The sequence below is a fragment of the Balaenoptera physalus genome, assembly GCF_965194825.1.
Source record: "Balaenoptera physalus genome assembly, chromosome: 4".
NCBI classification, from domain to species: domain Eukaryota; kingdom Metazoa; phylum Chordata; class Mammalia; order Artiodactyla; family Balaenopteridae; genus Balaenoptera; species Balaenoptera physalus.
In genome coordinates this window covers 97,193,818-97,221,760 of record NC_138891.1, presented here as the reverse complement: position 1 = coordinate 97,221,760, position 27,943 = coordinate 97,193,818, and the positions used below count along the sequence as shown (strand labels likewise).

At 37.0% G+C, this 27,943-nt stretch overlaps 1 protein-coding gene across 3 annotated transcripts; it reads left to right on the top strand.

Moving 5' to 3' along the window:
• The first annotated feature begins 2,170 nt into the window (after nucleotides 1-2,170).
• PCNP (PEST proteolytic signal containing nuclear protein) lies at nucleotides 2,171-26,153 on the top strand. Of its 3 annotated transcripts, XM_082460606.1 has the most exons (6): nucleotides 2,227-2,326; nucleotides 6,921-7,099; nucleotides 7,175-7,337; nucleotides 10,159-10,233; nucleotides 13,704-13,759; nucleotides 14,918-16,703. In XM_082460606.1, exons 2-6 carry the CDS (start codon nucleotides 7,044-7,046, stop codon nucleotides 15,042-15,044), a joined length of 477 nt encoding a protein of 158 aa, XP_082316732.1. In that variant the 5' UTR covers nucleotides 2,227-2,326; nucleotides 6,921-7,043; the 3' UTR covers nucleotides 15,045-16,703. The 3 variants fall into 3 exon arrangements, with proteins under 3 accessions (XP_082316731.1, XP_082316730.1, XP_082316732.1); XM_082460605.1 differs by lacking the exons at nucleotides 6,921-7,099; nucleotides 14,918-16,703 and adding an exon at nucleotides 25,821-26,153 and having other exon boundaries at nucleotides 2,171-2,326; nucleotides 7,123-7,337; XM_082460604.1 differs by lacking the exon at nucleotides 6,921-7,099 and having other exon boundaries at nucleotides 2,171-2,326; nucleotides 7,123-7,337.
• Nucleotides 26,154-27,943: the final 1,790 nt, after the last annotated feature.

Genomic DNA, 27,943 nt, shown 5'->3' with positions numbered 1-27,943 from the left:
GCCCTGCACTCCACTGCCTTTTCATCCATTAACCCATTTGCTGGGGGTTACTGAAGCTTGCATGCATCACTTCTTCAATTGATATTTATTGAAAACTGGTATAATCTAGGTCCTAGGGAAACAATGGTGAGCAAGATATGCAAATTATGACCTCATGGAACAGACAAGTGAATGGATTAATATCTTCCATCCTTAACTTCTGCAGTGTGATATATGGAACTGGATAGCTGTATGTGACCTCTCTAAACTTCATTTTTCTCATTTAAAAATATAAGCATCATGTCATGTATCCTCAATAAGTTGTATTCCCAGCAATCAATAAATGGATACACATAAAAACTCAAAAAAAAGCATATATAAGTAAATACATACATAATTACAAATAAAAATCACATGTTTATGTCTCCATTTATTTATTTATTTATTTGGTTGCACCAGGTCTTAGTTGCAGGCTCCTTACTTGTGGCAGGGGGCTCCTTAGTTGCAGCTCGTGGGCTCCTTAGTTGCAGCAGGTAGGCTCCTTAGTTGTGGCATGTGAACTCTTAGTTGCGGCATGTGGGATCTCATTCCCTGACCAGGGATGGAACCCAGGCCCCCTGCATTGGGAGCATGGAGTCTTATCCACTGTGCCACCAGGGAAGTCCCTATGTCTCCATTTAAAAAATGATTAAAAGTAAGAGTCTCAGGAATTCCCTGGCGGTCCAGTGGTTAGAACTCCACGCTTTCACTGCAGAGGGCCTGAGTTCAGTCCCTAGTCGGGGAACTAAGACCCCTGAAAGCCGCTCGGTACGGGCGAAAAAAAAAAAAAAGAGACTCAGCAATTAAGTAACTTTTGAAGATCACATCTAGGAAAAATAAAACAAACATGAATTACCTATTCTATGTAAAATAGTTTGCTGGGCACTTTTACATATACTGTCATAGATGGTGGACCAGGGACTTCAAATCACCAAATCACCGTATCAGCAAACCACCCTGCTTCTGTCGTGGGAAACACACTTTGGTTCTTTCTGCATTCTCCAGACTCGGAGCCTGCGGAGTCATCCATTCAAAAATACTCAGCACCTTTCATATATGAAATGTGCAATACAAACTGCTGTGAAGAAAAAAAAAATTTTTTTAATGGTCTCTGTGGTCAAGGAATTTTTGAGCCACCTAGGGAGAAATTATTTTTCTTTTTAACACATATTGAGGGAAGTATACAATGATCAAAGAATGGTATATGGAATTTATTATCTCATTTGATCCCCAGGACCACCCTTTGAGGAAGTACTATTATTATTTCTATTTTATGGAGAAGGAAACATAGGTCTGTAGACAGTAAGAAACCCTCAAGGTTTACTCAGCTAGTAAAGGGATTCCAACCCAAGTTCTGACTCCGTAAGACCAACTTCTGTAACACTCACTGTATATTGTACTGCAAACCCAGAAACTACAGTTCCCTAGGCAAGGAATCGACCCCGTATAGCAAGAGGGCAGTATAAATATGGAGAAAAAGCGAAGATGAAGCTGAAAAGTTAGGCTGGGGCCCAATATAACGCTTGGACTTCATTCTGCAAACTCTGGGGATACACTAAAGGTTTCTAACTAAGGCAGAAACTATTGTGGTCTTCACGTAACAAAGTAACTTCTCTTGACACAGAAATTGCAGCTTGTAGAAAAATCAGTTTTACCACTTGCCTACGCGACCTTAGACAAATTTTTATTTGGCCTCAACTCTCACAGCTAATTAAAAGAGGGCAATTCCGCATTGGACTATTGTGGGGATTAAACGAGATAGCGCCTGACACAAGAGGGCGCTCGATAAACGTTGATTTTGCTTTTAGGTAGGAATAAGAATTCGGTCCTTTTTTTTTTTTTTTTTTTTTTGAGTGGGTACACGTGATCTAGCAAACCAGACAGAATGAAAGAGCCTGGCTAGCTTCGGTCGGCCAGTTTGCAGAAACCTCACCTGAGCTCACCAACGTTTCCAGGGTTATGATCCCACCTCCCCTCACTTCCCTGAATCCGCCAGTAAACCATGAAAATCTAACCCACCTCTAGTCAAGTCCCTAACCAGTCCTCGGACCGCTCAACCCACCCCGCCCTTCCCTCAGAGGATGCTCGCCGATGATATCATATCCATTTCCGTTTCCCAGAGGCCCTTCACTCTCTAGGGCCGCTCTAGGCTGCCGCTTCCAAGGCGGGCTCCGAAGCTCAATGGTTGCTGGGCGGGGCCGTGACGTCCTTGGCGTGGCTGCAGGGGAGGCCGCGGCGGGGAAAATGGCGGACGGAAAGGCGGGAGAGGAGAAACCTGAAAAGCCGCAGCGAGCTGGAGCCGCCGGAGGTGAACATAACCCCAGCGTCGCGGGCTACGTGGGATGCTCTGGGCCTTTTTTTGAGCTCCCCGGGGTGGGGGGAGTAGGCCGGGGCGAGAAGAGCGGATCTGGCGCTCACCCGGCCAGGTGCTGGGCCCAGACAAGCCCTGGGCACGCCCGGTGCGGCCCGGTGGCATCCGGGCCCACATCGCCTCCTTGCCGGGGGAGAGCCGGTCACTGTTCGTCACCTCCTGGCCCCAGCGGAGGCCCTGCTTCCGAAGAGAAGGGAGATGGGCCCCAGAAAGGGGGACCGAACTCGGGGTGGGACTAGGAGGGCGGTGCGGACGTAGTCACACAAAACGCACCCGGGCGCTCGCTCAGTGCGAGTCACCGAGCAGTGGCGGCAGGAACTGGCCGCAGGCCGAGTTTCCGACGGTGTCGGCCTCTCAGTTACACTTAGGAGTTAGTTTGCTGCTCCCTTTTCACTGAGGAGGTGGACTACCCTGGCCTTTTTCTTTCCTTTATTTTCAAGCCTAATTCTGATCCTGTAATGGGATGGGTCAAGGCGATGGAGGGAAAGAGGAATACCTTTGCCTGCCTCCTGGTTTAATCTGCCGGGTCTAGGGTTACGGTTTAGTTGCCTTTCTTTGAACTGTCTGCCTTTTCTGTGCTAGGCTGTTGCCAGCTAACTGCACGCCAGATATTTAGGTGGCTAAATAGGCTAGTGTGACTCTTCCTGTATTTTGTTACGATGTAAACTCAGGTTACAGCTATCTTTATTCTGTCACCTCCACTCCTCTAAATTTGGGTCTTGTGCATTAAGGAAAAGAAACATCCTGTAATCTCTCCAGCCCTCCCGCCCCTTTGTCCTCACAAGGCTAGTGACTTAACACGTGCGAGCTGAGCATAATGTCTTTAGAACGTTTTAAGTACCACACTCTTAACTCTTCTTCACGTCTTATCCCTGAAAGTATTTAATATGAGAAAATACAGAAGATTAATAGTATATGAAGGCAACTGTTAGGACCTCCTAACAAGTTTAATGTGATTTAACTTGGGAACAAAAATTGAGAAAAGTGTAATGTTCGGTTACTTTGGACCCAGAAATTCCTTTTTAAAAAACACGTACGGTGCCATTAGTTGAGCCTAAACTCCTTTCCCCCTTCTCACTCCCCTCCCGTCTTGTTTTTTGTTGTTGTTGTTATTGTTGTTTTACTAGTACAATAGTTTATGAAGCAACAGTTTAAACCATTTAGTGCTACCTCCTTAGCGGTTTTTTTTGGTCAAAAATTGTCTTGGAAATTATCAAGTAAAATTACATTTAAAAATTAGTAGTTTGAGGAAAAACAAAGATCTGTAGCCTGAAGAATCTTATCTGACTTTTAGACTACCTTTTAACTTTTAGAATGGGTTTCTGTCTTGACTGAGTATCTGAGATGTGTTTAATGTGAGCCAAAGTGTACCTTAAGGGAGTTCCCTGGTGGCCTAGTGGTTAGGATTCCAGGCTTTCATTGCCCTGGCCGGGGTTCAATCCCTGACCGGGGAACTGAGATCCCACAAGGCATGCCGGGTGGCCAAAAAAACAAAACAACACAAAAAAAATGTACCTTAAGTGTCAGCATAATTCCACTATATCATTTGTCCACCACCCTTTCAGTTAGGGATAATTCGCTCTGTAGTATGAATATTGATGTTTCTACTTTAGCATATTTTTGTGAAGGGGTGATATAAAGTTATCTTTGCTAATTGCAATCAAAAATTATTGTCTCCTTGTTGGTGACTTAGAATAAGTAATATCCCTTAATAACGTCTACATAATTTGCCTTGGGTGTGCCTTCCTTTGAAAGAAAATACTACTGTTACATGTAAACCATTTTGAATGTCAGATATTTTTAATGAAATTGTACAAAGAAGTCATAGTTAAAACATTCATACCATGGATATTGCTAAATTGATAATTTTACAGCAAATAGGCCCTGTTTTAAAACAGTATCAAGTTTGTCTTGGGGGGCTTACCTAGAGATTATTCTGATTTTTAACTCCTATTGAACAGTCCAGTAAGTTGTAAATATAAGTATTTTTTAATGAGTTAACATAGTTAACATGAATTTATGTTAATAAGAGAAGCTACTTACTTGAACTACCTGCTCTCACCTTAAAGAGAAGGGATAATATTAAGGGTAAGGCTTTAGGTAGATTTTTTTTCCCTCCCTTTGGTTAAATTTTTGTAGTTCCTTGAAATAAGTAGAAGCTTTAGAGAAGAGCTAGTCATATTGTAATCATGCCCACCTCAGGCTATTTTAGGTTATCTAAAACTACTTTAATGAAATTGATATTTATTGTGCCAGGAGGTTCTTGAATATGTCCTGTTAGAGAGATAGGTATGTACCCTTTTTTCAGATGAAGAAGTTACCAGAATGCCAATGCGTCATGAAGGGTATCCTTATGGACTTAAAACTTATTGGGTAATTTTTTTCAAAGTAAGGTACCTTTGTACTCCAAGGCCCACCTCTCCTCCCCCAAAATGCTAGTACCATGTGTAATTTGATTTCACATTAATCTACACATTTTGTTTGCTTAGAATTAATACAAACTAAAGTAGTACATGTTGTATTTAAAGGAAAACACTTAATGGACTTTAAAACACTTTAATGGTCTTGATAGTTTGCCTCTTCAGACGACAGAACCACAGATGTGAATAAAATTGAGTTGCTGACAGTTGATTACTTAATTAATGGTAGAGTAGTTTTCCCAACTCCCCTGTTCATGCTACATTTTTCTAGAGCATTCACTATAGAAATCTTCCCTAAGCATCATAGGATTGGACAGATAGTATTGTGTTTCATGTGTTAGCACATACTAGTTCAGTTAGTTGTCGCACTTGATTCTTGTTATTAATGTTATAGTAAGAATTATGTTTTTCACTTTTTGTCGTATTTATGCTTTGATTTTTCTAGATTCTTTGTTCCAGAATTATTTTCTGGGTAAAAGGAGACCTAGAATTAAGAAAAGATAGGTTTTAAAAGAACCAGAAATTTTGACTAATTATAACCCTTGAGTCACAGTTCAAAGAGCAGAGTTACACTAAAATCAAGACTAAATGTTCTTTATTCTATTTGTTTTGATGTTTTTCAGACTTTGTGTTTACACAGACTTGTGCCTTTAGTGTACAGATTGCTTCTATATGTAAATCCAGTGGCTTTTTTATGTGTTTCTATATGCTCTGATACGTAGAGCCAATGAGTTTCCAGTTATAGCTGTGTGTCAGTCACAAAGAAGAAGTAGTTATTACTGTTTGGGTTTTACTGTAAAATTCATACTTGATTAAAACTATACATAGAATACAGAATAAAATTTAGCATAAATGCTTTTAGTGGTAGACTTTGAAAAAATGTTTGCATAATACTGTCTTTTTTGTAAGAAATTCTAAATTCTAAATTTCAAATATTGAATAGCAATCTTACATTCTTCAGGTGCTTTTGTAATTTTATGTCTAAATAAGTGAATGGCACCTCAGACAACTATTCCAGTGCTGTCTTTGCTTCCTAGGGAAATCCCAAAACCTAATCCTGCTTAATTTCTCCCCTACATTGTTATTAAAACTTTCACCTCTTGTCTAAAGGTAATAAAGAGTTCGTTTTATTTTCCTGTAAACAAAATAAAATGTTCTGTTCAAAGTGCTTATTAATTTAGCTACCCCATCATTCCAAAACTATATAGATTGGGATCTATAACATCCTGTCTTTTAATTCATTACTTGTCAGTCTGTTTGATTTCCCCTTTTCTACCCATTCTAGCTTTTTGTCTTGTTTTCTTAGCTGTTGTCAGGGCCATCCCTTAGAGAATCTTCTCTTTCTCCATAAACTATTCATCCAGTGTAGCAGAATACATTCTATAGAGTAAATTGGTAAACTTGGGAAAGAAAATAAAATATTTAATAATCAGCCAGCCTTCTGTCTTACCTCCCAATATGTTTTTAAATAGGCTTCATGTGTAACAGGCCTAAGATATTCAAGATGAGAACTGATTTCATTTATTAATATAAAGAAGCAAAATTGCTGAAAGACATCTTGCATTCCATATCTACATATGTATGCCTTCTGTTTGAAATTATCATTAGCTCATCTTTCTTTCATGAGAAAAAATAATATATAAACCTAAATATAGTTGTTGATATTAAGAGTAGCCTAAACAGATGTTAATCAAGCTTTGAGAGTAGAATGCAGTTACTCAAGAGGCGATGACCTTGAAGTCTTCCTTGAAGTTCCTTTCTAACTAGAGATTGTGTGAAATGTTCATGAAGAACACATCACTCAAGAAGATTACTCCAGGCTGTACTAACACTGTAGTTTGGGTAATAATGGGCTGTTCATAACAGGGTACTTTGTATAACTAGTAGTACATTACTGAAGAATATTAGACTTTTTATTAGTCAAATGTATTATCCTATGATGTGACTAACTGCCAGCAAACCAGTTTGTATAGAATTTATAGATCTTAATTTATAAAAAAAAATTCCACAAATAACTAGATTATTGTACAACTTACAGTGTTTAGTTGAAGGGTCTTACTTTTTGTGAACTCTATATTTATAATTTTAAATTGCTCTGTATTTTATGCTAGTTAATTCATGGGAGCCTCTTCTACTGCCACACAATCTCAGTTCCTGCTGTATACTCTAACAAACAGTGGAAGAGACTGTTGGGTTCAGTAGGTGACAACTGCAGAGGTATCTTCCTTATAACGATGCTTTTTGAGGTTGCTGCTCCCATCAATCTGCTCAGTAAAAATAGCTCATCTTGGTAAGTTGTTTCGACTTCACCAGGACCTGAAGAAGAAGCAGAAAAACCTGTGAAAACTAAGACTGTTTCTTCCAGTAATGGAGGGGAAAATTCCAGTCGCAGCGCTGAGAAGCGATCAGCTGAAGAAGAAGCTGCAGACCTCCCAACAAAGCCTACAAAGATCTCCAAGTTTGGATTTGCCATAGGTAGTCAGATGACAAAGAAAGCCTCAGCCATATCCATCAAACTTGGCTCAAGTGTGAGTTGTTATTTTATATATTATATCTGTAATGGGTCTGAAAATTTGTTTTCGAAACCTGCTTTTATTGGATTATGATAAATTAAGTATACAAAGATGTATAAAAAGATACATTGGTTCATGAACTTATTACATGTAAGTATTTAAGAAATTAGTGGCTCTATATTCAAGAAAGGTCTGGATGAATTATAACTCAACAAAGCTGTTTTTAAAAAGGGTTTGGAATATGAGAAGGAACAACTATTATAGGGACTGTATGATTTATAAAGTAATAATACCTTAGAATTTCCTAAGTTGAGCAAGACCTCTGAAAAATATTTTTAGAGTTTCAGTTTATTTTTCTTATCTTTTAATTCCAGTGATATTAAAAATAATATCTAGAAATCATTTATTTGTATTTTAAAAGATTAATGTTAGTAAGGTATTGTTTAATAAGAGCTTCCTGATTACCTTACTTTGAAGCTACAAATGGACATTGAGTATTATAATCTATGATAGTAGTCCTTTACAGATCAACTTTTGATTCCTTGTTTTAAGATGTAAACCTTGAATTAATACTTATTAATTAATTTCCTGGAGTATCTGGAAAGTATTTGAAGTATTAGGTTGAAGCGTATGAAGTTTAGAGATTTAACTATTTCTGATCTACAGAAGTGTTAACTTCATGTGGTTCAACTAAACAGATCTCTTCTTTAAGAAAAAGAAACTTACTTGAATAGTGTATTGCTATTGGCTTTAGAAGATGGTTACATTCTTGTGTAAGGAGAATAATCCTAAAATTGCTTTTAAGTTGTTTGTTCATGTCTGTTCTGTGAAAATTAATGCTCAGTTGCCTGGATGCATACAGCTTGATTTCTTCATTAGATGTCATTCGAAGATCTTAAAAATATGATATGGATCAGATTCCTACTAGAGTCAGTGTGTTTGAGCTATACTTCTAGTTGTAAAAAAGCTACCATTCCTCAGAACCCCTACTCCCACCCTATGCTGATTTGCTTTTTTCCTTTTCTTCCTTTTTCTAAAAAATTTAGTGTGAACAAAAGACATTCAGCTTGTAATTTCATTACTTCATGACTCCTGTCCCAATTTGAGCTGATTCTTTTGGTTTAATATGTTTTTTATAAAGTTGCATAGGCCTACCTGCATAGATATTTACTTTTTTTGATAGTCATTAAACATGTGGTTCTCATGTACATTTCTCATACAGGTGTTCCCCTTGATAATAGATTTTACGGTGCTTGAACACACCTCCTAAATCAGATATCCATATCCCTACTTTTGCTAGATCATTGACGTGATTTAGTAATTGCTGATCATTTTAGTTGGGAGGGTTATGCTTGAAAAGGCCTGCCTATTCAGTAAAACTTTAATCTTTAGAAAACAAAAAACCTTTTTTCATAAAGTAAACCAAAGTGTAAACATAATCTTGGCGAAGTGAGGTGTAGGATATGAAAATAGTTGAAACTGTTGCTTTTGATTATATGATGCGAAAAGATAGTCAAACAACCAACAAATACTTACTTGTGTCTTATGTTTATGTACAACATCAAATACGTGACATCTTTAAGAGTAAAGGGTGTTTCTAGAGTCACTATGCATAATTTCCAAATGGACATTTTTATTTCTTCAGAAACAAACATTGTTTATAAAAAGTGTTTCTGTTATACAAGAAGGGATAGTTAATTTTGTTTCAGCAGCTCAGAGATTTTACTGGTGAGGTGATGCTAGAGTTGGCTTAAGTGCAGGCAAGAGGCAAAGGGACATCTCAGATAAAAAGAGTTTCATGCAGGGAATTCCGTGGTGGTACAGTGGTTAAGACTTGGTGCTTTCACTGCCGTGGGCCCGGGTTCAATCCCTGGTCGGGGAACTAAGATCCCACAAGCCGTGCAGCACAGCCAAAAAAAAAAAAAGACTTTTATGCAAAGGCAGTTTAGATGTGAAGCCACATGATGCATTCAGGAAATTGTTCATAGTTAGGAAGTGTTTGGTAGGCAAATGCAGGGATAAAAAGCCCCCCAAATAAGACCACAGGACCAAATCATAACGGACTTGTACTCCATAATATAGTTTGGTTTTATTCTCTGGGTTCTAGAGGAGCCATGGAATCATTATAAAGAGTCTCGAGCCTTAAACAGATTTGCATTTTAGAAACATTACTCTGGTACCAGTATAGAGAATTAGAGGAAAATAAACACAGAAGGTGGGGAGATGGTATTTCTAACAGCAGTTCAGGCAAGTAATGCTAAGGGGCCATAGTGTTGGTAGTGTGGTAGTAAGCTGGGAAGGCAGGGGGAGATTTAAGTCTATTTAATAGAGATCTAGTTAACAGGACCTTACAATAAAATGTGCAAGTTGAAGAAAAGGTTTTCTGGCTTGAGCACTTAAAGAGCGCTGCAGTACCCCTGGGAGCTCTAAGTGGCGCTGTCCAGTAGGCAGCTAGCTAGTAGAGAAAGATGGGTCTTCATGTCTTTCTCAAGGCACACTGTGCTTAATTTTAATGTTACTATGGGCAGGTATTAATATTCATTTTCTCTTACCTGTACCAGGTACCTTTTAGCTAAGTGATATTAAATTATAGACCCTAACTAGAAAATCTTTTACAGGATGAAAACAAATGGACATATAATTAATAAAGTAAAATCTACCCATTGATAACCCACATTTTCAAAAAGAAAGTAGATTTCTCCAATGTTTGTTCTTAGTTCCTTACTATATGTTTCTATGAAAACATAAAGTTGAATCTTTGAAGATAAATTATTTTTATCATTAAATAAGTGTGTGTAAGCATTATATTATACTCTTTTTAATGTTTCTTCTTCAGAAACCTAAGGAAACCGTTCCAACTCTTGCTCCAAAAACCCTTTCAGTAGCAGCAGCTTTTAATGAAGATGAAGATGTAAGTTGATACCTAGTTTTGTTTGTTTTACTTTAAGAAGTTCTTTAAGAAAGATGTTAGTGGCAAATTGTCAGGTTGTACTAATGGTACTAGTGAACTTTTTTTGCAACTCTGAACAGTTGTTGTTTTTTTTTAAATGACATTGCAAAATCTGGATATTTGTTTATTTATTTAATTTGGTTGTGGGATTATTTAAAATATTATTGACTTTAGGGGGGCAAGGAACTTAATCAAATCAACAAATGCTTATTAGTAGTAATAATATATATATGTCTATGAAATATGTAGGATCTAAAAAAAGAAAAATTCGATACTGCTGTCTTCAATAATTTTTATAGTTGGAGTCTTCAGTGAGACATTATGCATGTGTTCAGCTTTAAAAGGCAGCTATAGTGCTTTCTTCCTGTATCCCCATGAGGAATAACAATAGTGCAGATGATTCTGCCAAAAGATCTAGTCGATATGTATATGTTCCAGAGTGGCGCAGTGGTTAAGAATCCGCCTGCCAGTGCAGGGGACACGGGTTTGAGCCCTGGTCCGGAAAGATCCCACATGCCGCGGAGCAACTAAGCCCGTGCGCCACAAGTATTGAGCCTGCACTCTAGAACCCGCGAGCCACAGCTACTGAAGCCTGTGCACCTAGAGACCGTGCTCTGCAACAAGAGAAGCCACTGCAATGAGAAGCCTGCGCACCACAACAAAGAGTATCCCCTGCTTGCCGCAACTAGAGAAAGCCCGCTTGCAGCAACGAAAATCCAGTGCAGCCAAAAATTAATTAATAATTAATTTTTAAAAAGAGAGAGATTAGGTAGCACTTTGGTTTGTACAAATTGTTAATCAGGAAAGGACAATGTAGGAAGAAGGGGACAACATGTGCAGAAGTAGAGAGACTGGAAATAGTAAGCACCTACATAATAGTAATGGCTTGCTTTGAATGCCTAACAATTTGAATCTTTTCACACAACTTTATTTTATCCTCCATATATCCTTGTGAATTGTGTGATATGGTTATTCTTATTTTCCAAATGGAGAAATTAAGTGTGCATAAGTATTGTGCACAAGTGTTTGAACTAGAACTGAGCTTTCTGGTTTCTTGTCCTATGTTCTTTGCATCATACCTTACTGTTTTCCCTGTTTTTAAAGAAATTTTAGACAGGTTCAGACAACACTCTTTCTGCTATAAGATGGTAATGACTGGTAGGGATAAACTTGTCTCTTAGGTAAAAGAACACATGCATCTAAAGTCTTCATCTGGGACTTCCTTGGCAGTCCAGTGGTTAAGACTCTGCACTTCCACTGCAGGGGGCACCGGTTTGATCCCTGGTCAGGGAACTAAGATCCCGCATGACACGCAGTGTGGCCAAAAAAAAAAAAAAAAAAAAAGGAAATAAAATCTTCATCTGGTTCTTCCTTTTTCTGCAGAACATATTAATTAACCTTGGATATATATCTAAGCCTGAAATATATTGTACAAAGAGTGTGTTCATTTAGTTAATTATGAAATTTAAAAATACTTTTTCAGTTGTATCTCTTTAGTCTCTTTTAATTTGGACAACTCCTGGGTTTTTCTGCGTATTTCATGGCATTAACATTTTGAAGAGTTCAGGCCAGTTAGTTTGTAGAACGTCCCTCAGTTTGGATTTGTCTGATGTTCCCTTATGATTAGATTCACATTCCTTTTGGCAGGCGTACCACAGAAGTGATGCCAAGTTCTCAATGCATCATATCAGGAGCACATGTTGTCAGTATATCCCATTACTGGCAATGTTAACTTTGATCATTTAGTTAAAGTGATGTCTGCCAGATTTCTCTACTGTCAAATTACTGTTTTATCTTTTATAATTAAAATTTATCTTGTGGGGACATGTTTCAAGAATATGTGAAGGGGACTTCCCTGGTGGCACAGTGGTTAAGCATCCTCCTGCTAATGCAGGGGACACGGGTTTGAGCCCTGGTCCGGAAAGATCCCACATGCCACGGGGCAACTAAGCCCGTGTGCCACAACTACTGAGCCTGCGCTCTAGAGCCCGCGAGCCACAACTACTGAGCCCACGTGCCGCAACTACTGAAGTCCACGTGCCTAGAGCCCGTGCTCACAACAAGAGAAGCCACCTCAATGAGAAGCCCGTGCGCCTCAATGAAGAGTAACCCCCACTCGCTGCAACTAGAGAAAGCCCGCGCACAGCAATGAAGACCCAACGCAGCCAAAAATAAATAACTAAAATTTTAAAAAAGAATATGTGAAAATACATAATTTCTTAAGTGTTCACTCATGAGTGTTAACATTCATTGATGATTCTTACCAGAATCAATTATTATGATGTTTGCCGAATGGTGATTTTTTTCATTCTTTCATCCCTTCTATGTTTATTAATTGTCTCTTACCATAAGGAAGAGCTTTTATAAGTGTAGGCTCTATTTAACAGGTTATAATGCTCAAATTTTCCCAGATTTGACCAGTAGAAATCCCTTTAAGCTGGATCTTGCAGATGACTGTGTAAAAAATAATATTTAGCTCATCAGTAACATTTATACTTAAAAACATCTAAAAGACACTTGTCATATATCTTTTCACGAGCTGTAACTGGAAAAGTAGTAGAGAATGAGCTTTCAAGATGTCTTTTCAGTAAAGGAGACATTTTTGAGAAGGAGCAATACAGTAAAATGGTTAAGAGCCTTTGCTTTGGCGTCTAGCTGTTTTGTGACTTGGGACAAGTTAACCTTGTTTACCTTACCTACAAAATGTGAACGATGATATTCATACCCACCTTGTAGGATTGTTAGGGTTTTCAAAGATAGTGCATATTAAAGCATTTAACACAACGTGTAGCTTATAGTAAACAAATAGTTTTAGTTCTAGACTATCAAGTTTTTTGGGGGGTTTTGTTTTTGTTTTGGGGGGTTTTTTTGTTCTTGTGTTTTGTTGGTTTGTTTTTTGGCCACGCTGCATGGCATGCAGGATCTTAGTTCCCCAACCAGGGATCGAACTCACGCCCCCTACAATGGAAGCACGGAATTCTTAACCACTGGACTGGCAGGGAAGTCCCTAGAATATCAAGTTTTTACCAGATTTTTTTTTCTTTATGCAGAATCAGCACACTAGAAGCATGAGGGTTTTTTTTAATGTAGTTAAGATAAATGATTTTCTCCTTTCACCAAAATTTCAGACTTAGATATAAAATTTAGCATTATTGGTAATCAAGTGATTTTAATATAGTTGACCCTTGACCAACACAGGTTTGAACTGCACAGGCCTATTTATACACAGATTTTTTTCAGTAACGTGCTATCCCAAGGTTGGTTTAATCCTCAGATGTGGAACCGCGGCTATGGAGGGTCAATTATAAAGTTACACACGGGGTTTTGACTGTGGCGCTGTGGAGGCAGTGCCCCTAATCCTCCTGCATTGTTCAAGGGTCAGCTCTGTCTACATGCAGTCATCTCTGTTTTTATCTTACTTTTTTCTCCAGAGTGAACCAGAGGAAATGCCTCCAGAAGCAAAGATGAGGATGAAAAATATTGGAAGGTATTATAATTTTTGTGTAATATTGTAGAAAATTATAGTGAATTAAGAGCAAGAATAAATTGCAAATTGCACATAATCTATTAGTGTTCAAGCTTTTCTTGCATATTTGGGCAAAAGAGTTTTGTTTTCTGAGATTACTCTCCTGGTAAAAGAAAATTAGTATTTTAAGAAAAAATAACAATAATTTAATGCCATTTTTTTTCAGATACATGTAATCTAAATTTTTTCAGATAAACAGTTATGAGAAATGTTTCTGATATAAAATTTAAATTAAAAGTATTTTTCAGGTATAAAAAAATGGCTTTCACTCATCTCACTTAAGATATTCCCACCACTTAATCTTGATTGTATGTGTCCCATTTTCCTTAGTAATTTAGATGCCAAATATAAAAAGAAGACAAAAACATTTTAAAATTTTCCTCCGTTGTTTCTGTTATTGTGGAAATAACATTTATTTCACGTTAACACGATGTTCAGTTTCCTGTCTTTGTATGTGTAAATGGATAACTTAGAGGCTAATAAGAAAGCTGGGCTTCAAAACAACCTATACTATATCCCCACTTCTACCAAATGTATATATTATCCCAAAGAATTAAGTGCTGAGTCTTCAAGCATCAGTCTTCAGACTTCATCTATGATTCAAACGGGAACTGTCCCAGTGGCTGGCTGCCTGCCTCCCTTTCGGACTGGGACCTAAAGTAAGAAATACATCTGGCATTATAACCAAATCTAAACACCCAGGATACATATATCTTCATATAGCTAAACATTTAAAATTGAAACAGAAGTCCATAAAATGACATCTTCTGTTTCATTTTTTATAAATGCTGATGGCAAGCCACCACCAAATTGATTTGATGACCCTGTTAATGGGTTACAAGCAACGGTTTTTAAAACTATAGTGGTTGCTGCGTATCAGAATCACCTTAAATGTTTGTTAAAACTACAGATTTACCTGGCTCCTCCTCAGACCTACTGAATCTGAAATTTTAGGACAGGGTCTGTGTAAAGGGTATTTTTAAAAAGATCTGTAGAGGCTTCTGATGTTTGGCCTGCATTTATAATAGGTGCTAAACAAATGTGTTTTGAATGAGTTAAAAACATGGCCCGAAAGTCATTATATAACATTTTAAATAAGTTTCCTTTCTTTTAACACAGGGATACACCAACATCAGCAGGACCAAATTCCTTCAATAAAGGAAAGCATGGGTTTTCTGATAACCAGAAGCTATGGGAGCGAAATATAAAATCTCATCTTGGAAATGTCCATGACCAAGACAATTAAATGATGTGTTTTGAAATTGGGGTATGGGGTGGGTGTAAAGTTAAAAGGAACAGTTTCCTTTTTTAAAGAATGGTATAAGACTATCTTTGGAGCCGCCTTTTTTTTTTTCTTTTTCTTTTTTTAAAGATTGAGTGGTACACTAATAAATGAGAATTTGAAATTAAAGGTAATTTATGTTTTATATACAGATTTCAAGACATTTGCTAATTTTGTAGTTTCATGTGATTAGTTTCCGAAGGTTATAGATGATTAAAAAAATCAGAAATGGTACCTTTCTAAGAACTGCATATTTTTTTAGACACAACTACTAGCACATTAAGGGGGAAGCAAAAAGTTGTCTATTTAAACTGTAGGCAGTTACTCTCTAACTTAACTCCCTTGTTAACCTAAAGTCTGGCTCCCAGGAACAGCCTTATAGAGAAGGGAGTATTGTATTGGGAGGAAAATGTTGCTGGACTATTGACTGAGAAAGTAAATTAGATAAAAATGAAAATACAGCTTTTTTTTTTTCCTAATGGGCATTTGTTTTGTTTTGAATCATCATAAACTAGTTATTGCATTGCTATCAGTGGATACAGATGCTTAGCTCTTTAAAAAGAACATTTTAAAATTTTATGTAAACTGTTGAGTATTTAAAATAGCCCACTTCACTTTAGAGGGTCTTGTCTACCTTTGATAGTCTTCAAAGAACAACCATTTGCTACCAAAGTAAATCAGTATTTTGAATGTGCTTCTCTTGATTTTTGTTATTAGCTAGTTCCTGTAAGCATTTCCACCAGATCTTCAGGCAAATCATAAGGAAGCTGTTTCTTTTAAAATAACAAACCACCACCAAAAATTTAAATGTACATAATAGTTAAATATTTGGCTGTTCTTATTTTTTAAAGGATATAAACACCAAAAAAAAAGGCAACATTGTATGAAGATGGAAAATAAGAAAGATGCACTTTCTGTAACTTTATCAAAGCATTTTATGTTACTAACTTGTGAAATCCAATTTGATTTGAACTTATTACAGGAATTCTTATTTAGCACAATAATATGGTTTCTTTTAACTGTACACATATTAACCAGTGGCCTCTCAAAAGCACATTTTAGATACTGAAAATAAAAGGAAAGAAAATGCATCTTTAAACATATTTTATGGAATCTTTGACCACATATACTTTGTTAATCTTTGTGTTGTAGGATTGTGTTTATTTTGTATTTTTGTATATGAATTCTTTTTTTAATGTGACAGTTAAACACATCTTTAAAAGCATAGTCACACATAAAAGAAACATATAGTATAATGATTTCCTTGAAAACTCTTACAATGTTAGATTTGGAGGCAGCTTCAGACTGTTTAATTGGTGATAACTACTCGCTGAGCTCTTTTAATAGGTAATAACTCCAGAGAAGCAGCCTGTATATATTCCTAATACTTTGTTCACTTGCATTTGAGTTTAGAGTAAGCCCCAAGTAAAACAATGGAAATGTATATAGAACGATTAGTTCTTACTTACATGGTTTAATTATATCAAGATACATGAATTTAACTTGCTTTAACGTAGGCAAACTTCCCATTTTTGTTCATTTTAATGTTTATGTTGAAATAATATCCCAAAACGACTGAGATGAATGTCTTTACTAAAATACGAATAAATTTGTCAAACTCTATCAGTGTTCTTATTTTCTGTTACACTTAATTGTTGCTGGGTTTGTTTTAAGCAAAGAAGAGACAGATGTTATTGATGCTCTTGTCCAGATTGTTGGCCAGAGTAATGGGAGATTTTAAATTGCTCTTTGGAGTCTACCTAACTTAGCACATAGTTCTAGAACATTACAGTATCTCAGGTTAGAAAAAGACCTAATCCAAATCCTCCCTTTCCTCTACTGCCAAAGTATCATCTATTATGTGCTGTAGAAAATCCTGCTGAGGCATACCTTTGAAAATCCCTAAGTGTTAGAAGGTATTCTCTTACTTGTGTCTGCCATCCATTATCTCTAAATATTTTCTTAATGTTTATAATGCTGCTGCCCTATAGGTCAGGTGTTAGTAAATGAAAAGATTGAACTACATTTTAAAATTAAGGTTTGTTTCTAGTTAGACTAATTACAAATGAAGGCTATGAATTTCAAATGTTTTTTTCTTAACTAACTCTAATAATCAAGGTTAGCTTGATATGTTGTGGAGGGATTGTTCAAGTTACTTCCCTGATGAGATGAAGATACTTCTTTTTAATTTTTTTTAACTTTTCATTTTGAAAAACTTTCAGACTCAAAAAACATTGCAAAAATATAATGAAGTATTTCCATGTTCTTCAAATGATAACATACAACCACAGGACAATTGTCAAAATCAGGGAATTAACATTATTAAAATATTATATCACCTTACACTATTAATCTACAGACCTTATTCAAATTTCACCATTTGCTCCACTAATATCTCCTTAGTTGAAGATTCACTACATTATCACATATTGTTTAGTTGTCATCTCTCTTAAACCCCTTTAATCTGGGACTCTTCAGTGTTTGTCTATTATGACCTTAGACTTTTTGAAAAGTACAGGCCAGTTATTTGTAGAAGATCTCCCAATTTGGGATTTCCCTAATGTTTCCTCACAATTAAATTCAGTTTATGCATTTTTGGCAACAATAAGACAAAACGGATGTGTCTTCAGTGTATCAGCAAGCACATGATGTCAATTTGTCCTCTTACTAGTGATGTTAATTTTGATCACTTGGTTAGGGTGCTATCTGCCAGCTATATCCAATGTCAAAGTTGTAAATTTTCCATTTGTAATTAATATCTTATGGGAAAATTCTTGTAAGTATCATATTCTCATACTTTTGCCCACTAATTGGCAGACATTCATGGTTTTTGTTTTTTGGGTGTTTCCCCCATTGTTCTTTACTGAAACAATTGTTAGTTTAGGATTTGCCGAATGATGATTTTTCTATTTTCATCTTCTATTTTTTGTAGTTCAAATTCTGTGAGGAAATTTCCTTCTCCATTCTTTATTCAATTTTGTATTGATAATGGGCCCATGTATTCTTATGTTATTCTATAGGTTATAACGCAGTACTATCATATATTTTGTTACTCAAAATGTCCCAGATTTGCCCACACAAACCCCTCCCCATTGACCCTTGTGTCTTTTTGACATGTCCCCATTCTTTTTTTTAAATACATCTTTAATTTCTGGCACCAGAAGATATTCTGGACTCATATTTTCTCTTCTTTAACCCTGGAATCAGTGATTTCTCTAAGCATCCATGGTTCCTTTTAGAACCAAAATCTGCACTAAGTGTACTCATTGGTACTGAAGTGTCATTGCTTCTAGGCTACTTGACAGAGCTAGAAAATGTATGTATGTATATACATCTATATCAATTTCTAGATCTATATGTGTATGTGTATGTATGTGTATACTGTATATATCTCCATGAGTTCATATAGATACTTCCATTACCAGACCAACACCAGATTCATTCTAGTCTTCCTCCTTTCTCTACTTAATACTCTTGTCCAACAGTAAGAAATCTGACTATGTATAATCTGTTCACTTATTTGCTTAATTTCTAGAATACACATAAATTTTCAGAATTAATTCATATATTTCCCTATGAAAAACTACTAACCAGAGTGCAGTATTTGTATATAGTTCCTTTCCTTTTTGGTTTTAAGCGTACGTAATCAAAATACTATTTTACGAAGTTATGTAGGTTAGTTCTTTGCTCCCCCTTTCAGTATGATTGTGTTACTCATTTGTAATGCAGTTTGGTTTTGTTTGTGTTTCATAATGAATTCCTGCTCATTCCTTGTTAATTTTTTTTGTATGTGAAATAGCATAGGTCTAAAAGTTGGAACTATACAAAATGTCACTCCTTCCTATTCTTTCTGCCTCATTCTCTTCCTCCTGTCCTTTCTATCCTGTTTACACCTATTCCCTATAGGTAATCCATCTCTGGTTTCTGGTTTATCCTTCCTGTGTTTCCTTTTAAATAAATGAATAGATAGCTGTTTATTATTTCTCCTTTTCTCTTACATGAAATGTAATATACTACAGTTATTCTTTTATCCTTTTTTTTTTTCTTCACTTTACAGTATACCCTGGAAACTATACCAGTTCATGGAGATCTTTCTCAAAAAAAAATTTAACAGCTACATAGTACTCCACTGTGTGAATATACCATAGTCAATACAATTACTCTTACTTGTATGGGCATTTAGGTCATTTCCAATGTTTTGCCATTACAATGCTGTAATCGAATAACCTGTGCAGGTGTATTTTCTCGTTGGGATGTATCTTCCTTCAGGTAAATTCCCAGAAGTAGGATGCTGGGTCAAAATATAAGTGCGTATCTACTCTTATTAGATATCGCCAAATTCTCCTACAAAAGATTGTACCAGTTTGTTTTCCCACCAAAAATATATGAATGCCTTTTCCCACAGCCTTGCCAGCAGAATGTGTTTGTCATGCTTTTTAATTTTTGCCATATCTGATAGGTTTAAAAAAATGGCATGTTAGAGTAGTTTTAATTTGCATCTCTCTAGCTATGAGTGAGGTTGAATATCTTTTCATATGTTTAAGGGCCATTTGAATATCTTTATGAATAGTCTGTTTATTTCATTCCCACTTTACTATTGGGTTTTTGGTCCTTTCTCAAATTTTAAGAATTCGTCATATATTAACTCTTTATACATATGTTATAGTTTATCCTGATTATTAATTGTCTTTCGGCTTTGATTATGGTGTTCTTTGTAATACAAAAAGCTTCCTTGTTTTGTAATGTAGTGAATTTTATTCATCTCTGTTGCCTTTCAGTTTTGTTAATAGTTAGAAAGCCTTTCTCTATACTGAGGTTAAAGATAAAGTCACCCTTGTTTTTCTAGTGCTTGTATTGTTTCATTTTCAAATTTAAACAGACTCCTGATCCATTTGGAGTATATTCTTGAGTATTTGTGAGATCAAGATCTAATTTTAGTTAACACATCTGTATGATATTAAGCCATCCTAATCAGAAGCAGTCTGCTTTTTTGTTTTGGGGGAGTGTTAAATTTTTTCTCATGTGGGTTTTGCCTGTTTCTTGTTAAGCTTCTTCCTAAGTATTTAATCATCTTTGTTGCTATTGAAATGAGGTTTTCTCTATCATTTTGTGCTGGTTATTGTTTTAAGATATGAAGACAATTTCTGTACGTTAATTCTGTGTCTTGCTATCTTACTAAACTCCTTATTTTTTGAGTTTTATCATCGATTCTCAAGAATTTCCCAGGTGTACCATCATATCACCTGCAAATAGAGATGGCTTTACTTTATCAATTTTTGTGCCTCAATTTATTTTTCTTGTCTAATTGCATTGCTTAATACCTCTAATACAGTATTGAATAGTAGTAGAATAAATGGGTATCCTTGTCTTTTTCTCAGTGGAAATGTCTCCAGCATTTTACTATTAAATAAGATCCTGGCTTTAGGACTACATATTTTATCATGTTAAAAATATCCATCAATTCCTAATTTTCTTAAGTACTTTTATCAGAAATAGATGTTGAATTTTGTTGAAAGCTTTTTCAGCATTTTATCAATGAGGGGAAACTGTAATATATAGAATTAACATGAGAACTCTCCAGTGTAGTAGAAGTAGCAACTGCAGGAAGAAACCACCACCCACAGGGCTAAGGGAATAAGTGAACAAGCGAAAGACAACATCTTAGAGGAGGGGCCCAGAGGCTGAAATTCAGATCTTTGAGGAGGTACAGCTGCTGGCTGCAGGGAAGAACAGCACACCAAGCTGCCCATCACCACACTGAAGACAAATTTTGGAAATTCCTTATTCAACTTGTTCATGAAAAGTCCCTGGCGATTTGTAGCCCTTTACCCCCACAAGAATCCATTGTCAGCAATAATTATTGGTTTTAGTTTTTCACTTTTTACTTCTTTTCATTTTCCTATACTTTCCAAATTTCCTACATTGATCCTACATTACTTTGATAATTGGAGAACTGAGTGGGGAGTAGAGGTATCTCTAAATAAGGCAAATTAGCTGTCATGCTAGGGCTTCAGATATGTGAGAACTTTTTCAGACCAAAGACCTTGGGCCACATCACAATAGACACCTACTTAATTATTGCACATGGACATAGAACTCTTATTCACATCTTGTACTTTTTAAATATAATACAAATGTGCTGTTCTAAATACTTTTTGGTTTTTTTCTAAGTATAAGTCCTCTTTGGGACCATTTTATCTGTGGTATCCATTGAATTTACATTGCTTAGTATTTAGGAAAAAAAAAAAACTGTTGTGTACTATGTAAAATATCAAGGATGACCACTATAACTTTACTGCAAGAAGAGTTACCTCTGAATGCTGGTGCATCTATATCACTGATTGGTATGTCATCCAAATACACCACAAAAGAATTTCACTCAGAATCCAGCATTGTCCTGATCTTATGCTAGTCACACACCTGGAGTTATTTTACTTCTGCTTTTAGAATTCCATGACTAAACCACAGTTGATGTAAAACTTGGTTAGATCAATAGAAACTATGAATTTACCCATGTAACCATGACTGAAAAGAAAACAAAGTTTCTAAGTATTTATGGAATATATAATCTATTATATCCTGACTTTAAGGAAAAGAGATCAAAACAAGTAGCAGGACACTTACATCAAGTACTGCAAAGAAAGTAATATGGAAAGGAAGCAAGGACTAATTAGATGATAAAATACTTGAAAATCATTAAAGCAAATCTAACTGAAGATGCAATTAAGAATGAAAAGGTGTACATGTGGGGAGGAGGGTATATAGGAACACTGTACTTTTCCACTCAGTTTTGCCATGAACCTAAAACTGGTCTTTAAAAAAATAAAGTTTTCTTTAAAAAAAAAACAAGATGTGAGCAGTGGTTTGACTCAGAGTCACAAGGTATGTCTCTTAACCATAAATATAAATAATACTGAGTTGGATATAAAACCCCCCAAATATTCTAACAACACTGTCGTAATGCTGTGTGTGAATATTAATTTAATCTGTGTATAGACAGTTACATACATAACCATACCAACAAGTTTCCCAAAACAGGATTTAAGTGTAGTTATATTCTCAAAGGGCCACTTTGAGATGAAAATGTCCCTTTCCCAGGTAATTTTAAACAGGTGTTTCTTCTCATTCTATCTCATTTGAATTCTACAGTGGGCACTGACTATGAGATGCTCCAAGGAAGAAAACTGGGAATCTTAAGTATGAATTTTACTACAGTCCTTGCTTTCTCCAGTAGAGGAACTTAAGAAGCAGCTGCTATTCTGTGCCAACTTTTTATTTTTTTAATATTTATTTATTTAATTTTATTTTTTTATTCTTTATTTTTTTGGCTGCATCGGGTCTTAGTTGCGGCACGCAGGATCTCCACTGAGGCATGCAGGATCTTTTTTGTTGTTGTCAGCACTCAGCCTTCTCTCTAGTTGTGGCGCGTGGGCTCTGTAGTTTGCGGCACACAGGCTCTCTCATTGAGGTGCGGGAGCTCAGTAGTTGTGGCGCGCATGGGCTTAGTTGCCCCTCGGCATGTGGGATCTTAGTTCCCTGACCAAGGATCGAACCCGCGTCCCCTGCATTGGAAGGCAGATTCTTTACCACTGGACCACCAGGGAAGTCTGCCGTGCCAACCCTTAAAATAAGGGCTGCTGGTAGTGCCACCATGCTGAAATGGAGAAAGATTTTGATAACAGTGATCTCTTCACATACAGAGTTAGTTACTTTCACTCCTATTGTGATTTCCTTGCTATGGACATAGAGCCATTAGAAAACTCAGAAGCTTCAAGATTAAGAGCAATTTCAGATATTAATCTGGAAGTAATGTGTGTAAGACAGAAAGGAAAACAGGGCCAGCATGGGAGCTAGGAAACCAAGATAATGGTAATACACTACATGCATGAGTTTATAAAATCTTAGAGTAATATGTTAACATTAATTAGCGGTAATGTAATAGAAGTAACAGATCAGAGACATTGCTAAGGAATTCAGTGGTTGAATCAATGATAGAAGAAATGGAAGCATCCAGATGACTAGGGGTCTGGACTTAGGTACCTAGGAGAATGGTAGATGTTAAAGAGGAAAAATAATGGACAAATATATACAGGATAACTTTTAAAGTTTAAGAAAAACCTCCAGCCAGAATTTAGGAAAGCAGATGATGACAGAAATCCACAGAGGGTTTTCAAGGGGAAATGGGGTCAACATGAGGCCTAATTGTATTGGGTACCATTGGTGTGGGAGTTGATAAATCTGCCTCTTTTTTCTGTTTTCACATCTGTTGAAAGGGTTGATATGTATCTGAACTTACATGGCCTACAGCTCATGAAGTGGATGCCTGTGAAGTAGAAGACACTGTGCCAAGAACTTTAATGTGATGTCTAGGCTAACTACTAAAATAATAGTTCAAAGAATATATAACGCACAAACTAACGGGAGGAGGGGAATGGAGTGTTTTAAAAAGGCAGAAAAGTAGGGACTTCCCTGGTGGTCCAGTGGGTAAGACTCCACGCTCCCAATGCAAGTGGGCCCGGGTTCGATTCCTGGTCTGGGAACTAGATCCCACATGCATGCTGCAACTAAGAAGCCTGCATACCACAACTAAAGATCCTGCACGCCACAACTAAGACCTGGTGCAGCCAAAATAAATAAATAAATACTTTTAAAAAATAAGTAAAAATAAACCATAAAAAGGCAGAAAAGGAAAAGAAATGTAGAACAGGCAGGACTGAAAACAAAGCAAACTAAAATGGCAGATTTACATGCAGATATGTCAGTAATTATGTCATGTTTTATAACTGGACTAAATATTCCCATGAAAAGACAAAGATTGGTGGCCTGGACCTTTTTTTTATAAAGACAACCATAGGGAATTCCCTGGTGGTCCAGTGGTTAGGACTCCATGCTTCCACTGCAGGTGGCAAGGGTCCTATCCCTGGTCAGGGAGCTAAGATCCTGCATGCTGCATGGAGTGGCCAAAATAAAAAAAAAGACAACCATATACTGTTTACAAGAGACATACCTTAAGTATGAGGATATGAACAGGTTGACAACAATAGGATGGTAAAATGTACCACATGAATACCAAAAAAACTGATGTAGCTCTTTTAATTTCAGTCAAAATAGACTTAAATCCAGGAGCATTACCAGAGGCACTTTACTTTATCCTTTCATAATGATAAAAGGTTCAACTCACCAGGAAAACAATTCTATATGATATGCAACTAATAATAGCTTCAAGCTGTATAAAGCAAAAATTGCCAGAATTAAAAGCAGAAGAAATAGCAAATCCACATTCATACAGGGATATTTATTTATTTATTTTTGGCTGCTTTAGGTCTTGATTGCTGCGCACAGGCTTTCTCTAGTTGCAGCGAGTGGGGGCTACTCTTTATTATGGTGCACGGGCTTATTGCTGTGGCTTCTCTTGTTGTGGAGCACAGGCTCTTGGCGCGTGGGCTTTAGTAGTTGTGGCATGTAGTCTCAGTAGTTGTGGCTTGTGGGCTCTAGGGCACAGGCTCAGTGATGTTGTGCATGGGGTTAGCTGCTCCGCAGCATGTGGGATCTTCCCGGACCAGGGCTCGAACCTGTGTCCCCTGCATTGGCAGGCGGATTCTTAACCACTGTGCCACCAGGGAAGTCCCCATCCATTTACTTTTAATCTAGTTGTATCTCTGAATCTAAAGTGTGTCTCCTGTAGACAGCATACAGTTGGATCATGGTTTTATTTTTTTTTAATTCTGTCTGACAACCTCTGCCTTTTGATTGGATTGTTCAGTCTATTTGCATTTAATGTTTTATTGATGTAGTTGTATTTTTGTATGCCATTTTACTTTTTTTCTTTTTTTATATATACATTTATTTATTTATTTATTTTTGGCTGTATTGGGTCTTCGCTGCTGTACGTGGGCTTTCTCTAGTTGTGGTGAGTGGCGGCTGCTCTTTGTTGCTGTGCGCGGGCTTCTCATTGTGGTGGCTTCTCTCGTTGTGGAGCACAGGCTCTAGGCGCGCGGGCTTCAGTAGTTGTGGCTTGTGGGCTCAGTAGTTGTGGCTCACAGGCTCTAGAGCTCAGGCTCAGTAGTTGTGGCACACGGTCTTAGTTGCTCCGTGGCATGTAGGATCTTCCTGGACCAGGGATCGAACCCATGTCCCCTGCATTGGCAGGTGGATTCTTAACCACTGTGCCACCAGGGAAGACCCTTACTTTTGTTTTCTATATGTCGGGTTTTTTGTTTGTTTGTTTGTTCCTCTATTCCTCCTTTACTGCTTTCTTTTGTATTGAGTGAATATTTTCTAATGTAGCATTTTAAGTTCTTTAATGATTTTTTCTTTTTTGTTTTTAGTGATTGCTCTAGGGTTTATCATATACACTTTAACTTATCAGAATGAGCTTCAGATTTATACTGGCTTAGTTTGTTATATATAGAAAGGTTAATCCTACATAGCTCTATTCTGTTCTCTTGTCCCCCTTTCTGTGGTCCTAACTGTTACACCTGTTACATGTATTAATGTTACAACCCTGACAATACATTATTATAATTATTACTTTACCATCTATAGCCACTCCCTTATCCAATACCTTTTTGCTCTTACCTCCTTTGTGTTGTTATTGGCATATATTTTACACATATATTACATTTCTATATGTTATTGGCTCAGTAATACATTCTACACATTACTTTATTACAACTGCTTGTTAAATCAATTAAGGGAATAAAGGAGAATAATTGTGCATACAACCTGCTATAATTTCAGAACTACCAGACTTCCCTGGTGGTGCAGTCGTTAAGAATCCGCCTGCCAATGCATGGGGACACGGGTTCGAGCCCTGGTCCGGGAAGATCCCACATGCCACGGAGCAGCTAAGCCTGTGCGCCACAACTACTGAGCCTGCTCTTGAGAGCCCACGAGCCACAACTACTAAGCCCACATGCCACAACTACTGAAGCCCGCACACCTAGAGCCCGCAAGCCACAACTACTGAGCCCGCGTGCCTAGAGCCGTGCTCTGCAAGAAGAGAAGCCACCACAATGAGAAGCCCACGCACCGCAACAAAGACCAGACCCAACGCAGCCAAAAATAAATAAATTTATTAAAAAAAAATTTCATAACTACCTTTACTGGTGCTCTTTGTTCTTTTATGTGAATCTGAATTACCATCTGAGTTCAGTTGCTTTTGGCCTAAAGAATTTCCTGTAAGTATTTCTTATAAAGCCAGGTCTGTTAGCAACAAATTCTCTCAGTTTTTGTTTATCTGGTAAAGTATTTAACCTCACTTTGGAAACATAGCTTCTCTGGATGTAAGGTTCTTGGTATACAGTTTATTCCTTTGAGTACTTCGAATAAGTTATCTCACTGCTTCTGTCCTCCGTTGTTCTGCTGAGATGTCATCTGTTACTGGGGTGCCTTTGTAAGAGACAAGTTGTTTTTCTCTTGCTGCTTTTACAGTTTTCTCCTTGTCTTTGACTTTCAGCATTTTTAGTATGATGAGTCTGTTTGTGGATCTCTTTATGTTTATTCTTTTTTTTTTTTTGGCTGCGCTGCGCAGCCTGGGGGATTAGTTCCCCAACCAGTGATTGAACCTGAGCCCCCTGCAGTGGAAGCGTGAAGTCCTAACCACTGGACTGCAAGGGAAGTCCCCTCTTTCTGTTTATTCTGATTTGAGTTCATTAAGCTTCCTGGATGTGTAGGTTATTATTTTTCAATAAATGTTGGAAGTTTTCAATCATTATTTCTTCAAAAAAAATTTTTTTTCTGCTTCTTTCTCTCTCTTCTCTCCTTCTGGTACTCCTATTATGTATACATTAGTACATTTTATTATGTCCCACATTTCTCTGAGGTTCTTCATTTTCTTCATTCTTTCTCCTCTCTGTTCTTTGGTTTGCATGATCTCTGTCCAATTATCTTGAAGTTCCTTTGTTTTAGTTATTTTACTTTTCAAATCATTTTATTTGGTTCTTTTTTTCCTTTTTCTTTATTCTCTATTTGATGTGATATATGTACACCTTCCTTTGCTTGTTCAGTCACTGTTGCTATGGACTGAATGTCTGTGTCCCCTCTACCCCCGCCCCGACCCAAATTCATATGTTGAATCCCTAACTCCCAGTGTGCCTGTAGTTGGAGATGGGGCCTCAAAGGAAGTAACTACAGTTAAATGAGATCATAAGGGTGAGGTCCTGATCAGATAGAAAAACTGTCCTCATAAGATGAGATACCAGAATGTTCTTTCTAGAAGAGGTCATGGGAGCACACAGCAAAATGGCGGCCACCTACAAGCCAAGAGAAGAGGACTCAAAATGAAACCTACCTTGCCAGCACCTTGATTTCGGACTTACCAGTCTCCAGACCTGTGAGAAATAAATTTCTGTTGTTTAAGCCACCCAGCCTGTGGTATTTTGTTATGACAGCCCAAACAGACTAGGACAGTGGCTTTCTTTAGTTCTGTTTCTTTAAATCTGTCAGGTGGTTACTCTCACAGGCAGTTTCTGTTGCCTCCTTTTCCCCCAGTGTACGGGGAATACTTTCCTGCTTCTTTGCATACTTTGTAATTTTTTGTTGGAAACTAGATGTTTTAGATAATATATTGTAGAAAGTCGGGGTACTGATCCCATGCCCCTCACCCTTCCCAAGGCTTGGTTATTGTTTTTTGCTTGTTTGTTTGTTTAGTGACTGGCTGGATTATTTTAGTGAAGTCTATTTTCCCTCCGATAGTCTAAGCCTCTGATTTTTCTCAGTACGCCAACAGTCACCTTGGGATGACAATTATTTTAGTACTGTTCTCTTTCTCTGTTTCCATGATCACACTGAGCTGTTAACCTCCATTAATTGCTGGCTAATTGCTCATTTGATTTGAATAATACCCTGGGATTAGATTATTA

Coding starts and splice junctions, on each gene's coding strand:
- PCNP (XM_082460604.1), top strand. CDS start 2,200: ATGGTTGCTGGGCGGGGCCGTGACGTCCTTGGCGTGGCTGCAGGGGAG. Junction 10,234..13,703: donor CTTTTAATGAAGATGAAGAT/GTAAGTTGATAC, acceptor TTTTTTCTCCAG/AGTGAACCAGAGGAAATGCC. Junction 13,760..14,917: donor AGGATGAAAAATATTGGAAG/GTATTATAATTT, acceptor CTTTTAACACAG/GGATACACCAACATCAGCAG.